Source organism: Mobula birostris, chromosome 12 (assembly GCF_030028105.1).
Source record: "Mobula birostris isolate sMobBir1 chromosome 12, sMobBir1.hap1, whole genome shotgun sequence".
In the NCBI taxonomy this organism is placed as follows: Eukaryota; Metazoa; Chordata; class Chondrichthyes; order Myliobatiformes; family Myliobatidae; genus Mobula; species Mobula birostris.
Window position 1 is genome coordinate 93305618 of NC_092381.1, and position 17388 is coordinate 93323005.

General features: G+C 40.6%; 1 protein-coding gene across 1 annotated transcript in view; it reads right to left on the reverse strand.

The window, feature by feature from the left end:
• Positions 1-380: 380 nt before the first annotated feature.
• LOC140206120 (uncharacterized) overlaps positions 381-17388 on the reverse strand; it is a 112571-nt gene continuing 95563 nt past the window's right edge. Inside the window, exons 17-20 of the mRNA XM_072274305.1 lie at positions 16055-16144; positions 15663-15752; positions 13481-13570; positions 381-4133 (exon numbers count right to left, since the gene is read on the reverse strand). Coding sequence (XP_072130406.1) covers positions 3355-4133; positions 13481-13570; positions 15663-15752; positions 16055-16144 — 1049 coding nt within the window. The 3' untranslated portion in view covers positions 381-3354. The remainder of the gene's footprint in view (positions 4134-13480; positions 13571-15662; positions 15753-16054; positions 16145-17388) is intronic.

Below are 17388 nucleotides of genomic sequence, written 5' to 3' on the forward strand. Positions count from 1 at the left end.
GGTGTGAACAACAACTGAACCTCTTGATCATGTTTGTATGTTTTTATTCATTGAGTTGCTGCCACTTGATTGGCCGATTATATATTTGCATTAATGCGCAGGTGTATGGGTGTCCTTGATCCAACAATTCAGAAAACCTGATGGTTCTGTATCTGGCTTAGTTAATGATTGATGTGTCCTTTTCCAGCTCACAGGGGCCCAAGTCCCCATGCTCCTTCCAACTTTTAAGGGGTCTTGCTTGTGTCTGTCTTTAAACTGACCAGCATCCCATTTCCCATATTCCCTTTAAACTTATCGAGGAAATTTATTATAATACTGTGCAACAGCTTAAAAAGAAAACTAAAATTTGTTTAGCATTATTCAAATAATATACAGTTGTGCAGAAATTTGCTAATCCACTAGTCCTATTGGAGATATAGATACATATAGATAAGTAGATGGAAAGAGAGAGCGAGAGCAGAGAATTGCACTGTACAAATTCTCCGCCATCTAATATACAACCATTCACTGTTTCTTGCTGCTTAGCCAACTTTATCTCCATGCTGCTACAACTTCCTTTCATTTCCCAGCCTTCAATCAAGGGCACTGTGTGAACTTAAATTTCCACTACAAAAATTGGAAAAAAGTAGTGTTTTCAACAAACTTATTTTCAAAAGAGGAACAAAATGTCAATCATAAGTTTCCTACAAGCTTTTATTATGAATTCTAATCAAATGCAACTTGATGAAAATCTTGGACCTTCCTCAGGGTAACAAATACATAAAATAGCTTTATAAAAATATATACAATCCCAACTCAAAGCATTGTTATAGGTTTCAGAATAAAAGCATCAACGGCTTGCTGAGAAAATGTTGATGCTGCTTTTGATGGAATGGGTTATCAATGACAATATCGAAGTATGCAAGATAGCACCAGGAATAATTGAATTGGATTTTTATTAGATTTGGGTCCAGCAAACCCACAAATATTTATCTGTGAACAAGCTTCTTCTGGTATCTTCTCTCCAATTTTACCGTGGAACATGGAATTACTACAGTGAAGAGGTTACACAAATAGGTTTGCTTTTCAGTCTTGTCCAGGATACTACTATGGTGCTGATTAACTCAACCCTCCACTCCCAGATTATTCTCACTAAAGTATGGACATTAGTGGTGCTATGCGCATAGTTTGGATTAATAACTGATCTCTGGTGAGTTATTAACCACTTAGAATGAAAGAGAAAGAAAGCTAAAGGGTTTTAAAAGTATTCTCTCAAAACACTCGTTTATTCATTACAAAGATGTTGAAGCTCTGAAGAAAATGCATCTCTGAATGAAAATTCACTTTCCCACCGGTAACAATAGACACTTTAATGGTTCGATAGCTGGAGGTGAGGCAGTTGGAGCAAACAGTGAGAGTAATGAAAGCTCCAGGAATCCATCCAGCCAGATTCTCCTTTTATGCAACGCACAGCATAACACAGTGTTGTGCAATGGCCACCATTCAAATTGCATCTTTCATATACAGTGGCATGCAAAAGTTTGGGCACCCCTGGTCAAAATTTCTGTTACTGTGAATAGCTAAGCGAGTAAAAGATGAACTGATTTCCAAAAGGCATGAAGTTAAAGATGACACAATCCTTTAATATTTTAAGCTAGGTTACTTTTTTATTTCCAACTTGTACAGTTTCAAAATAGCAAAAAAGGAAAAGGGCCCGAAGCAAAAGTTTGGGCACCCTGCATGGTCAGTACTTAGTAACACCCCCTTTGGCAAGTATCACAGCTTGTAAATGCTTTCTGTAGTTGGCTAAGAGTCTTTCAATTCTTGTTTGGGGGATATTTGCCCATTCTTCCTTGCAAAAGGCTTCTAGTTCTGTGAGATTCTTGGGCTGTCTTGCATGCACTGCTCTTTTGAGGTCTATCCACAGATTTTCAATGATGTTTAGGTCGGGGTACTGTGAGGCCCATGGCAAAACCTTCAGCTTGCGCCTCTTGAGGTAGTCCATTGTGGATTTTGAGGTGTGTTTAGGATCATTATCCTGTTGTAGAAGCCATCCTTTTTTCATCTTCAGCTTTTTTACAGACAGTGTGATGTTTGCTTCCAGAATTTGCTGGTATTTAATTGAATTCATTCTTCCCTCTACCAGTGAAATGTTCCCCATGCCACTGGCTGCAACACAAGCCCAAAGCATGATCGATTCACCCCCGTGCTTAACAGTTGGAGAGGTGTTCTTTTCATGAAATTCTACACCCTTTTTTCTCCAAACATACCTTTGCTCATTGCGGCCAAAAAGTTTTATTTTAACTTCATCAGTCCACAGGACTTGTTTCCAAAATGCATCAGGCTTGTTTAGACGTTCCTTTGCAAACTTCTGACGCTAGATCTTGTGGTGAGGACGCAGGAACTTTTTCTTCTGATGACTCCTCCATGAAGGTCATATTTGTGCAGGTGTCGCTGCACAGTAGAAAGTGCACCGCCACTCCAGAGTCTGCTAAATCTTCCTGAAGGTCTTTTGCAGTCAAACAGGGGTTTTGATTTGCCTTTCTAGCAGCTCTCTTTCAAGCAGTTCTCTCGGAAAGTTTTCTTGGTCTTCCAGACCTCCACCGTTCCTGTTAACTGCCATTTCTTAATTACATTATGAACTGAGGAAACGGCTACCCGAAAACGCTTTGCTATCTTCTTATAGCCTTCTCCTGCTTTGTGGGCATCATTTATTTTAATTTTCAGACTGCTAGGGAGCTGCTTAGAGGAGCCCATGGCTGCCGATTGTTGGGACAAGGTTAGAGGAATCAGGGTATTTATAAAGCTTTGAAATTTGCATTACCTGGCCTTTCCTAATGATGATTGTGAACAAGCCATAGCCCTAACAAGCTACTTAAGGTCTGAGACCTTGGTAAAAGTTATCTGAGAGCTCAAATCTCTTGGGGTGCCCAAACTTTTGCATGGTGCTCCTTTCCTTTTTCTCACTCTAAAATTGTACAGAACAAAAATAATACATTAATCTTGCTTAAAATGTTGAAAAGAATGTTTCATCTTTAACTTTATGACTTTTGGAGATCAGTTCATCTTCTACTCACTTAACTATTCACAGTAACAGAAATTTTGACCGGGGTGCCCAAACTTTTGCATGCCACTATAAACTGGCTGCGCAAGTTCGGGTTAAAGGTGACAACAATATGCTGAAGAGGACACAGAAAAACCAGTAGTAATAATAATACAAATTCTTATAAGCAGAGCTTCAAAATATATTATTTTTCTGCACCACCCCTAGAAAATACAAGATCCAGATTCTAACTATGATAATATTTATAAAATATTCTCCACAATTGACCTAACCAGACATTTTTAGCAATGCAGTGCTAAAAGTGTATTTCTTTAAATCTCTGGACAGCCCTTAGCTTCAATTTCATTTTCGGGCCTGACTGGGAGCACCACATGGGCAATGCGGCTCCACAGGCCACTCAGTTTGTCTACAGCCACCTCACGGTGTGCAGCCTGGGTGTCAGAGCAAACTTTCTTCTTGAGGAAGTTGTGCACTATTTCTTCTATGGTTTTAAGAGACAAATCTGGTTTCAGTGTTGAATTATCCAGTGTCACTGTGATCAACATGGAGATGTCCTTGAAGGCTGCATTTTCATGGTCACAGTATTTGTAGAACAGAAGGGAAGAATCTAGTGGCAGATCCTGAAAGTGATAAATAACTGCTGCCTTTCTTCCCTTATTAAACTCAGACATTAACTGGCTGTCCATGGCCAACTTCATTTCATCGCTGTTGAGGTACTGTACAGATCCATCAATTTCTACCACACCAGAGTTGAAGGCTGAGGCATAGGCCCCCGCGATCTCACGTGCAAGACAATGCAAGGTTTTCTGTGCATCCTGAGTGGCAGCAAACATTAGTACAGCAGGCCCAGTGGGTGTTGCTTTGGCTGCATGATTCTTCAATAAAATCTCACTGCGTATCCATAGTTCCTCACGTTGATTTGGGAACCTGTTCTGGATCTTGTTCCAATTCTTGAGGAAGCAAACCTCTCTCTCTTTTATCAACTGATGAGCAGTACTTTCAGATGTCCAATGCCAGTATGCAAAGATGCTCAAAATTACAATCAGTCCAATTAGCGTAATTGCAAACTTCCAGAAAAGCAGCCTGGATCCTGAGGAAAGATAGGAGTGAAATAAGTCCCTTTGTGTGTACTTCCTGGAAAAATAGATTGCAATGCCTCACACCACATCAAAACATGTTTTTATAGATCAGCAGTGAAGATTCTCAGTCTTGGATACAATAGGCAAAATTAAATAACATATTTAAAAGAAAACAATTAGAATTACTTCTACGCAAAGCTGTTTTATGGCACTTTGGAGTTCTTGGTCCTGTACATGTCTTCACACTTATGATATTCTAGGAACTTCAGCAGTCTAGGCTCTCACCTCTGGAATTCAAAGAAGATACAGCAGTACAATATTGACAGGCCATTTAAGACTGGTGTCGTGCTGATCTTAATGCTGATTTATACTGCATACTCTCCTGCTGTTTATCATCCATATTCATCCATTCCCTTCATGTTCATGTATCTAAAAGCTCCTTAAAGTGCCTATTCCACTATTACCCTGGTAACCCATTCCAAGCATCTACCACTCACTGTGTAAAAAAATCTTGTTTATGTTGCTCGAAAATTTATGCCTTAATGATTCCAATACATTACAGAATATCGAAAGAAGCAAGTGAGGAGATTGCAGGGGTTTTGACAAGGATCTTTGTGACTTCACTAGCAGCAAGTGAGAACTCGGGAGACTGCAGTGTAGGAAGTGCTGTGCCCTTGTTCAAGAAGGGAAATAGGGGTAATTATAGGCCAGTGAGCCTCATAGCAGTGGTAGGGAAGCCCTTGGAGAGAATACTGAAGGATAGGATTAATGCACACTTTGTAAGGCATGACCTACTTCGGGAAGTCAGCATGGCTTTGCGCAGCCAAAGTCATTTCCTACAAACTTGATCCAGATTTTGAGGAGTGACAAAGGCACTTGATGAGGGTAAGGCAGTGGATATTATCTTAATGGACTTCAGTAAGCCACTTGATAAATTCCCTCTTGGTAGTTTGATTCCAAGATAAAGCTGCATGGAATACAAGGTGAATTGCAAAATTTGGATTCAAAATGTCCTTGTCTGCAGAAGAGAAATAGTGTACGGGCAGGTGGCTGTTATTCCAATGGACGTCCGTGATTGGTGGTGGTCTGTAAGGATCCGTGCTGGGACCCTTGTTAGTAATACACATCAGTGATCTGGAGGAAAATATAGATGGATGAATCAGCAAGTTTACAGATGAAACAAATATTGGTGGATATGTAGACATTGTAAAGGATTATCAAAGAATACAAAAAGCTACGGATCAATTATTGCAAATGTGGACACACATGGCACATGATGCTTAATCTAGCTAAGTGTAAAGTGTTGCACTTTGGAAATCGAATGAAAGAAAAAATATGTAATTCATTGTATACTCCTTAATAACACTGAGGTACTGCGAAGTCTTGTCCAAGTCCACAGTTCACTGAAAGTTGCTGAGTATCACCATTCAATCATATCAGAATTAGATTTTCACTGATATATGATATGAAAATTTCTAAAAGGGGAGGGTGACCAGCCAGAAGTCTTGGTACATATTGGCACCGATGGCATACGTAGGAAAAGGGAGGAGGTCCTGAACAGAGAATTTAGGAAGCAAGGTAGAAAGCTGAAAAACAGAACCTCCTAGACTGCTGCCTGTGCCATGTGCCAGTGAAGGTAAGAACAGGATAATTTGGCAGATGAATGCGTGGCTGAGGAACTGGTGCCGGGGGAGGGCTTCAGATCTCTGGATCATTGGGAATTCTTCTAGGGAAGGCATGACCTGTACAAAAGGGACGGGCTACACCTGAACTGAAGGGAGACCAATATCCTTGTGGGCTGGTTTGCTAGAACTATTGGGGAAGGTTTAAACTAATTTGGCAGTTGGTATATAACTACGTGCAGTGAGCAGTGAGACTCGTCAGGAAGTACAGGCAGATGATGGGATAAAATTGCAGTCAGTGGGATGAGTTGCAGTGTAACATGGGGACAAAAATCAAAAAGGGTGATTAATACAGGATTGAAGGTGTTATATTTAAAAGCACACAGTATACAAAATAAGGTAGATGATCTTGTAGCACAGTTAGATATTGGTACAGTAGGTTTGACATTGTGGGCATCACTGAGTCGTGGTTGAAAGAAGATCAACCAAGGATCCATATTGTATCAAAAGGGCAGACAGGTAGACAGATGGGGTGGGGTGCCACTGTTGGTAAAAAAATGAATTGAAATCCTTAGAAAGAGGTGACACGGGACTGGAAGATATAGAATCCTTTTGGGTAGAGTTAAGAAACTGCAAGGGTAGAAAGACCTTGATGGGAGTTGTACAGAGTCATCAGAACAGGTAGACTGGACGTGGACTACATATTACAATGGGAGATAGAAAACACATGTCAAAAGGGCAATGTTATGTTAATCATGGAGGATTTCAATATGCAGGTAGTTTGGGAAAATCAGATTGTTGTTGGATCTTGAGAGACAGAATTTGTAGAATGCCCATGAGATGCTATTTAGAACAGCTTGTGGTTGTGCCCACTAGGGGAAAGGCTGTTCTGGATTGGGTGTTGTTTTATGATCTGGATTTGATTAGGGAACTTAAGGTAAAAGAACTCTTTGGAAGCAGTGATCATAATATGATAGATTGCACCCTGAAATTTGAGAGGGAAAAGCTAAAGTCAGATCTATTAGTACTACAGTGGAGTAAAGGGAATTACACAGACATGAGAGATGAGCTAGCCAAAATTGATTGGAAGGGGACACTAGCAGGGTTGATGGCAGAGTAGCAAAAGCTGGAATTTCTGGGAGAAATTGAAAAGGTGCAGGATAGATACATCCCAAAGAAGAAGAAGTATTCTAAACAACACACACAAATGCTGGAGGAACTCAGCAGGCCAGGCAGCATCTATGGAAAAGAATAAAGTCGACGTTTTGGGCCAAGAACCTTCAGCAGAACTGGAGGAAAAAAGATGAGGAGTAGAGTTAAAGGTGGGGGGTGGGGAGGGAGAAACACAAGGTGTTAGGTGAAACTGGGAGGGGGAAGGGTGAAGTAAAGAGCTGGGAAGCTGATTGGTATGAGACACAGGGCTGAAAAAGGAGGAGACTAATAGGAGAGGACAGAAGCCCATGGAAGAAAAGGGGGCAGGAGCACCAGAGGAAAGCGATGGGCAGACAAGGAGATAAGGTGGGGGGGGGGGGGGAACATTACCAGAAGGTCGAGAAATCAATGTTAGAGGTTACCCAAACAGAATACAAAGTGTTATTCCTCCAACCTGAGTGTGGTCTTGTCATGGCAGAGAAGGAGGTCATGGATAGACATATCAGAGTGAGAATAAGAAGTGGAATTAAAATGTGTGACCACTGGGAGATCCCACTTTTTCTGAGGGTGGAGCATAGCTGCTTAGTGAAGAGGTCTCTCAAGCTACGTCGGGCCTCACTGATATACAGGCAGGATGACACAGCCATGCCTGAAAAGGGAAGTCAAAAAAACCATAAAAGCATCTAATATAGCAAAAATTAGTGGGTAATTAGAGATTTGGGTTGTTTTGAAAAACTAACAGAAGGCAACTGCTGGCCAGAAGAAACTACACTTTACAATGAGTGGATTTGATGAATCAAGGACAAGGGAAGCAGACAAACCAGTTGTCTTTGTTCCCCCACGGCCCCCCACTCCCATTTTGTGGGCTCTGAACTGACTCTTGCTCTTGGATAATCTAAACAGAGCAATTGAATGTGGACACAAGGAGCTTCAGGTAACGGCCAGCTAAACCTGAGACCATTCTCAGATGAGTAGCTATTTATTATGTAAAGTTCCAGACCTACCAAAGAAGCAGTCTGTAATCTCGTTAGTCTCTGTCGGGGCCACTTCATTTAAGGCTACGTCTACATTAGACCGGATAATTTTGAAAACGCCGGTTTCGAGTAAAAACGACAGGCGTCCACACTAGGCATTTTTCAAAATATCTCTGTCCATATAAAAACGGATATTTGGGCAAATCTACTCCTACTGGGCATGCGCAGACACATCTACAGAAAACAAGCGGAGAGGAAACGGTATACTATTTACGTTTCTGTGGCAGCGTTGTGCTATTTCTATTGGTCAAAAACTAGAGTACCAACAACAACAGCGAAAGAAAGTTTTCAACAATGTCTTCGAGGAATACAACGAAAACCTCAGCTGGAAGAAGCAGACTGGACTTCTTCGTTTAGACAGACAATGAAGTCAAGCAAAACAGTGGAGAAAGTGGAGATGTTTAACTCCAAACAAGCTATTAACGTAGACAATAAAGTAAACAACACACGCATGAAGCCGTCCTCTACCCAAGATCAACAAGAGAGTGGAATCTTCTGCCGCCAGACCTGCACAGTATTTCTGACATTAGTATTTTTAAAGATAGACTCAATCAAATCAATTTAGGGTATCTAGTCAAATAAGCTCACTTTACAATTTAACTCTCATGCCGTTCACACCGACTGCGCGATATAACAGCTGTCCCGCAGTGCTTGCGCAGTACCAAGCAGAAGCAGAAAAAGCATTGTTGTTGTGGTGTTGTCATGACAATGTTTTAAAATATCTCCGTTTACCCCGTCCACACTACAATGTGCAACAATCGTTTTCAAATTTACACACTCTGGAGAGTGTTTTAGAAAAGCTCCGTTTTTGGGGGATGAAAACACCGTTTCAATGTGGACGGAGGGTCCAAACGAAAAGAAAAAGCTTTGTTTTCAAAATTATCCGGTCTAGTGTGGACATAGCCTAACTGGTTTGAAGCAGTCAGAGTTGGATGATGCAAATACACAAGGCTGGGGTGGACAGGACAATGGAACAATGTCAGTTGTAGCCCTGGACAAGAACCAGTAAGAGGGTAACCCAAGTAGGTCAGGTGACCTTGAGCCAATGGGATGGAGATCCACCAGTTCAACTGCTAAGGAACACGAGAAGAGTCAGGAGCTCCAAATACATAGGGGCAATAACTCTCCAGCAACTAGAGACCAACCATCGTGGATAAAGAGGACCCCATGAACTCATGGAGATCGGTACCACGAGGAACGCCTGGTCAGCATAGACTCCTTTCCTGGGTAATACCTTTTCTCTTCATTAACTGCTCATGGAGGGTCAGGGAATTCCAATGGGATCCAGTTTGTGAACCCACATGCTTTTTAGTTGAGACAATAAAAGTTACTTGTCGGTAAATACAGATTCACTGTGCCTCACTAATCATTATAACAAGGGGTGATTCTTGTAACTCCACTGAAAAAGCCATATGGAGAGAAAAGATGAAACATGAAGGTAAGCTAGCCAATACTATCAAAGAAGAAATACTTTTTTCCAGATAAATAAAGAGTAAAAGAGAGAGAGAGAGAGTATATATCAGACTGCTGGAAAAATACACCATGGAGGTAGTAATGGGGGCAAGGAAACAGTGGACAACCTAAATAAGTATTTTGTGCCAGTTTTCACTGTTAGAAGACACTAACAGTATGCTGGAGTTTGATAGTGTCAGGGTGCAGAATTGAGTGAAATTGCTAGGGAGAAAGTGTTTGGGAAGCTGAAAGGTCTGAAGGCAGTTAAATCACCTGGATCAAATGGACTACATCCAGGATTCTGAAAGAGGTAGCTGAAGAGATTGTGAAGGCATTACTAATGATCGTTCAAGAATCACTAGATTCTGGCATGGTTCCAGAGGACGAGAAAATTGAAAATGTCACTCCACTCTTCAAGAAGGGAGAGAGGCAGAAGGAAGGAAATTATAGGGAAGTTAGCCTGACCTCAGTGATTAGGAAGATGTCAGAACTGATTGTTAAAGATGAGGTCTCAAGATACTTGAAGGCACATAATAAAATAGGCCAAAGTCAACATGGTTTAATTAAGGGAAAGTCTTCCCTGACAAATCTTTGAGGAAATAATGAGCAGATAGAATCAGTGGATGCTAGGTACTTGGATTTTCAGAAGGCCTTTGACAAGGTGCCCCATGTAAGACAGCTAAACAAGATAAGAGCCCATGGTATTACAGGAAAGATACTAGCATGGATAGAAGCTTGGCTGACTGGCAGGAGGCAAAGAATGAGAACAAAGGGAGCTTTTTCTTGTTGGCTGCCAGTGATTAATGGTGCTCCAAAGGGGTCAGTGTTGGGACTGCTTTTTACGTTATATTTCAATGATCTGGATGATGGAATTAATGGCTTTGTGGCTAAGTTTGTGGATGATACAAAGATAGGTAGAGGGGCAGGTAGTGCTGAGGACGCAGAGAGCCTGCAGAAGGACTTAGACAGATTAGGAGAATGGGCAAAGAAGTGGAAATGGAATGTAGTGTAAGGACTGTATGGTCACGCACTTTGGTAAAAAGAATAAAGGCATAGACTATTGTCTAAACGGGAAAAATTCAGAAATCAGAGGTACAAGGGGACTTGGGAGTCCTCATGCAGGATTCCCTAAAGGTTAATTTCAGGTTGAGTCAGTGCTGAGAAGGACAAATGCAATGCTAGCATTCATTTCAAGAGGACTAGAATATAAAAGCAAGGACATAATGTTAAGGTGTTATAAGGCACTGGTGAGGCCTCACTTGGAGTATTGTGAGCAGCTCTGGACCCTTATCTAAGAAAGGATGTGCTGACATTAGAGAGATTTCAGAGCAGGTTCATGAGAATGGTTCTGGGAATGAAAGGATATCATATGAGGAGCGTTTGATGGCTCTCGACCAGTGAGTACCGGAATTTAGAAGAATGAGTGAGGATTTCATTGATATCTATCAAATGTTGAAAGGCCTAGATAGAGTGGATGTGGAGAAGATGTTTCCTATATTGAGAGAAGCTTAAGACCAGAGGGCATAGCCTCAGAATAGAGGAACATCCATTTAGAACAGAGATTAAGAGGAATTTCCTTAGCCGGAGGGTGGTGAATCTGTGGAATTCATTGCCATCGGTGGCTGTGGAGGCCAAATCATTGAGTACATTTAAGGCAGAGGCTGATAAGTTTTTGATGTCAGGGTGTGAAAGGATACGGGGAGAAGGCAGGAGAATGGGGTTGAAAGGGATTATAGATCAGCCATAATGGAATGGCAGAGCAGACTCGATGGGCCAAATAGCTTAATTCTGCTTCTATCTCTTATGGTCTTAATCTCGACATCATATACTATGAGAATAATCAAGTTGTGTGTATGTGCAGAAGGAGTGCACCAACTTGCAAACTACCTTTTCCCTAACGCGGTTGGCTATCAACTGCCCCATCCTATTTACTATCTGCTGTTTCCATATGGGCCTCATAAGCCACCTCAAAACCTTCAAAATCTGAGTGAACACACATTATTTTTGATTCTGAGGGACTGCCCACAACGTAGGAGGATGAAGTACATGAGGTATCTTAAGCAAACTCAGGTAAATCATCAATTAATCTTCTATATTTAATAAATGCAAGTCTAGTCAATGTAATCTCATCTCAGAATTTAATTTTCCATGTGCAAATATAATTCTGAAAATATGTATGTTTTCCAAGGTCACTTTCTCATACCTCAATGCCTTTCCACCATTTATAATGCGCAAGTCAGGAGCATGATAAATTACTTTTCTAACAACATTTAAGAAGCGTAAGATCATCCAGGACAAAACATCCTGTTGAATTAATACCCTATCATGATCCAAAACATTCATTCCCTCCACTGCCAATGCAATGGGTCCAATATGTACCATCTTCATCATGAACTCTAATTGTTTCCCTCATCTATTCAAAGAGCATTTCCCAAACCTGTGGGTGGCTTGAGTAGATCAACAACAGTAGGACAACCATCTAAGCTGCCTTCTCAATGCAACATGGAATTGTACTGAAATTCCTTCACCATTGATGGGTCTAAATCCAGGAACTCTCACCCAGAAACATTATGGTATCACATTCACTGGAAGAATAGTTACAGGAGATGACTCATCAACTCCTTCTAAAGGGTAATTAGGGATGGACTTTCTCAGTGATGTCTAGATCCCCAAATATGTTAAGGTTGGCCTAAATTACATGCACAGTAGTTCTCTTTAAACAAACTTTTTATCTGTCTATCTAACAGGCAGAGCATTTTGAAGTCTCACTTTCTCTTCACCTTCCTCAAACCTGGTTTCCATCTGTTCGACACCAACATTCCTATTCCTCTGGGTTTCTTCTTTCTTCTCTCTTGTTTCACCTTTCTATCCCCTCCCTCACCTGGTTCCATCTGTGCATCATCCCCCACTTTTATGCTCTTTCAGCATCTGTAGAATCTCTTGTGTTAACTTATCAATTGCACTGCAACTCCTCCAAGTAAAATGTAGAACTGAGACTATATTTGCTCACTGGTATCTGGTATATTCACATTGCGAATCCTCACTTAGCAGAAACAGCTTCCTTTAAGCCCATAGTTCCTCATGCATCATAAAAGAAAAAAAATCCACACATCTCAAAGAAAAAGAAATTAAAATATAATTGAATCATGAGAAAAACACACTGCCTTTTATTAATGCATTAGTATTTTCTGTTATAATGGAACTCTAACTCAGTTTATTCTTGTGTGCTGAATGTTTGACTCCCTCATCTATAAGAGAGAAGGGATTACAGATTTAAGGACAAACATTAAATATATCACAAAGGCATTTCTTCAAAGATTAAATAGCTAATGTGATAATGTGACATCGCTAAGATACAGTATATGAGCCTAATGTGCATTACACCTCACCATAACAATACAGTGCTATTACTTGCTCAAGTGCTGCCTTTTTGAACAGATTCTTGACTTGGGAGAGGATCTACTTGTCAGGGGATAGGGAAGGGAAATAAAAAGTGTTTGGAGGAAGAGGATCTTCCTGATTTTAGTCTCCTGTTCCTATTTTTTTATATTGTTATAAGTTTAGATACAGTCTATTTAATCCCTTCTCACACAAAAAATCTGCCATCTCAGAAATCAGTTTCATGAACTCTTGTGCTCCCAACACTGCAAATATTATCTCCTGTTAGGAGACCAGACCGGTAGACAATATTCCAGATGCAGTGTCATATATAGGACCCAAAATAACTCGAGCAAGTTGTCAGTCATATTCAACTCCTCTTGCAGAACAGGCTAAGACATCATTTCCTTGCTGTATCTTCATATTAATTTTTAGTGTTTGTTGACAGGAATACACATATCCCCTGCACAACAACAACCTTCAAACTCTCACTATGGAGTGGAGGGAATATGTGAAATCTGTGAAATGTCTTTCTGTTGTAACTGAAGTGTATGAAGGAGACCAACACTGCCCATTCAAGGCTGCATTCCATCAGCAGATAGTGTTTGTAATCCATTTTTCTAAGTGAATGGAAACTCAGGAAGATCTAATAAATTCAGATTTTAAAAGCCTTTGTGAATTAGCAATGCAACCTTGGCACTTTCACAGTTTGTTACTTACCTGAAACATTTGGTCCGATAGACTGTGAACTTTGCTTTCTGTCAGTGTAAATCTGGGGCTTCGTGTAACTGAAGCGTTGATGACTAACCACTTCAAAAAGGAAACGGTAAAGTAATTAAGGGATAGCAAAGCATCCTCCACAAATAACTCACTATCTATAAGACACAAGAAGTGAAAACGGGAGTAGGCCATTCAGCCTGTTGAACCTGCTCTGCCACCTATATGAATTTGGCAATTGGTTTATTATCCTCACATGTACCAAAAAGCAGTGAAAACTTTTGTTCTGCATGCTATCCCATGTAGATCATTTCATCACATTGGGGCATCAGGGCAGTACAAGAAAATATACAATAACAGAATCCCAAAAACGAGTGTTACAATTAAAGACAAAATACAGTGCAAGGCCGGGATAAGACTGTGAGGCCAAGAGGTCCAACTTGTCATCCACCTGGTCATAGCTAACTGGAAACTCTTCATGCCTTGTCTCTTTTCCTGTGACCACCAATTCCCTGAATCACAAGAAATCTGTCTATCACAGCTTTGAATATACCGTACACACATTCTGGCTCTGTGACTCTCTTGTGCAAGTTGTTCCAAAGACTCTCAATCCTCAAAGTAGGAATTCTTCCTGATCTCTGCCTTTAATAGGGATCCTCTTTATTCTGAGAGCCCAAATGCTGGTTTTGGACTTTCCCATGTGGGAAACATCCTTTCAGCGTCTCCCTCATTTTGCCCCTTAAGAAACCAGCAGAAGACATTCCCACATTCTTGTCAATTCCAAAGAGTTATAACCTTCACAACATTTCCTCAGAGGATATCCAGTCATATCCTATAACATCCTAATGAGCCTTCTGTAACAAAAAATATTTTAAAATCCATTCTGAGTTCCATTCTGATTCAACTAAGGGTATTCACATATGTATTGGGAAACAAAGGAGTCACTATTCTCAAGTTAAATGACAAAGAAATCACTTTATCAGAGTTATATAAAACCCAATATCAAAAGGAAAACAAATGATTAATGAAGTAGCAGCAGAGAAAAGAAATTTATCCTTATCATCTAATGAATGAACCAATCTTCAGAATGCTGAAGGGAACCACAGATTCAGACAGCACAGGAGATCAGGACTGAGTGTGGTCACTGGAGCTGTAAGGCAGCAGCTCTGCTGGCTGCACCATTGTTTCACCCTCCTGTCTCAGTCCACTGAACAATTTTAAGGGGACACTCAGTAAAAGTCCAGTAATCCAGCATACTGAGGACTTTGCTAGGTTGGCAGATTTTCTAGACTTGGATATTACTCCCAGATTACCTGAGACTGTGATGTTACAAGAGTATAATTTTCCACTGAATCCAATGAATTGTAAGAGACCATGATCTAGATGCCAAGCCACTTGAGAATTCCAAACAATTAAATTGTGGATTTACTTTGCCAGGTTTGAACAACTTTTCCATTTGCGGGTGATGTGTAATTGGTTATTGAATTGTCAGTAGATACAGGTTTGGTGGTTTGCAGGGGCATTTGAGAAAGTTAATTTGTCATGTTTAACTGAAACAAGGTTGGAAAATTCTACAATGAATAGTTTCCAAAAAGGACAGGACAGGTACTATGTTGTATGATTGTCCCTCTTGAAACTTTTCATGTGTTGTCAGACCATGTACAATGGGAAAATAAATCAGCCATGATTGAACAGTGGGACAGACCTGGTGGGGCAAATGGTCTAATTCTGTTCCTATGTCTTATGGTACGTTGAACCTCTGCTGGAACAGCAGGTGACACAGCAATTCCAAACTCATTTAAGCTTCCACAACCTGCTGAAACTCCAGAGGACATAAGTCTGGACAACGCAGGGAATTTAAGTGCTAGTTGACCACTGTCAACTTTGAAGTCGAGAGACAGACCAGAAGTCAAGGCTAGAGCATGTTTCTTCTTACCGTTGTGCTAAAAACACTCTGGGAAATGTCAGTGTGTGAGAGAATCCAAACTGTGTCCATTGAAAACAATCAACTCTGATTTTGACTGACTACACTCCGCCCAAAGATAGCATTCACCAGATACTTGTGCACTGTGAAGTATTTCGCAATCCAAATACAAAAGCAAAAAGTAACCAAGCCAGAATTTGAATACCAGCACTGAAGAATCCATGCAAATGCACCACTGCTTAATAGATACTTATAACTTACCAGTAGCATTCGGCCTGTTAAACTGTGAACTTTGTTTAGTATCAGTGAAACTCCAGTGCTCCCTGTATCTTGTGCGCTGGTGGGCACCAACTACAAAAATGGAAAAAATAAACAGAAAATTAGATTGGGGGGTACTGCGAAACATGGAAATTTCCCAATATATTTAATAATATTATAGTGTCCGAGTCGTCTGGCAACCTGTAACACAGCGGATCACAACTGCTCCAAGAACATTACAGCTCAGGAACAGGCCCTTTGTCCCATAATGTCTCTGCTGACCACAATGCCAATCTAACTAATCACATGCTGGCGTATGTTCTATTTCCCTCCATTCCCAGCCTGCTCCTGTAACTGTTAAACACAATGCAATTGTATTTGCTTCAACCACTTACCAGAAGCATTTGGCCTAGTTAACTGTGAACTATGCTTTGCATCAGTGAAACCCCAGGGCTCCCTTTTGCTTGAGTGTGGGAGAGCATCAGCTACACAAGGGAAAAAATAGAAAGAAGAAATTAAAGACTGCAACACATTGAATTTTAAAGGGACTTCTTCAAATATTCAACAACCTAAAAATTCCATTTGGCTTTTGAAATCACTCTGTGCTCTTAAAAGGCGACCATCTGGAAGACTGATAACTATTACAGTCTGTGACTGTAATATCATCTCCCTGTTTTTGGAATAACTGAAGCACAGAATTATTCTTAATTTGGCCAAAATGAGCTCATTTGCAGGTTGTTATTAACATCGGATGGAATCCTTTTTCCTGCAGCTGTCTTTAATAGAGTATATTCCGATGGCTCACTTTCAACACCTCCAGTTATCTTTGCAAGATAATCTTAAAGTACCAATATGCTCTTTTGACTCCACAGATCGAGGATGCATCGAATCATATACACACCTGATATTCACAATACTCCCTGTATGACCCTGAACTTTAATAACCAGGGACGCTGAGACTAATCTCCTTGTAGCTACCCTAAACCAGATGAGTTAGCTCTTGCAAGATCAACTTTCTCACAACTACTCATGACTCAGACACCATTTGGTCCACTGAGTTAATGCCAGCTCCGAGAGCACACCCGTCAGTGCCATTCCTCCATTTATTCCCTTCCACCTATCCTCACATACTCATCGATGCACCTGATTTTTCTTTCACCTTCCTATACTGGGAGTAATTTACAGGAGCCAGTTAATCTAGGAACACATCTTTGATGTGTAGTAGAAAACCAGAGCTCCAGGTGGAAACCATACAGACACGTGGAAGTAGGCAAACTACACAAGATGCCAGGATCAAATCCACATTGCTTTTCGGCAGCAGCACAAACTTGTAAATGATTTTCCTTAAAAAATTTACCTCCAGTGTGGTAACTTACAAGGCAGCCTTGATAGCAAGTGCCAGCACGTGTTTTGACCCCAATGTGAGTGAGCAGAAGCCACAGCAATGGCCTGTATGCTCTTGCTACTCAGTGAGTTGTCAAAGGGTGATCAGTAAGGGGTCCCCTCTCTCCATTAATTCCAGTCTGGCAATATCAAAGATGACGTCTTCAGACGCTTGAGAACTGTAGTGTATTTTGCAAACCAAATCTACAAGTAACATTGCTAAATCAAATAAGAATCCAAGTACAAGATAGTAACAAATTGTACAACTCTCAAAATTGTAAGTTCAAGTCAAACTCAGATTAGTTTATTGTCATATACACCAGGTTGCAATAAAATTCCATGCATA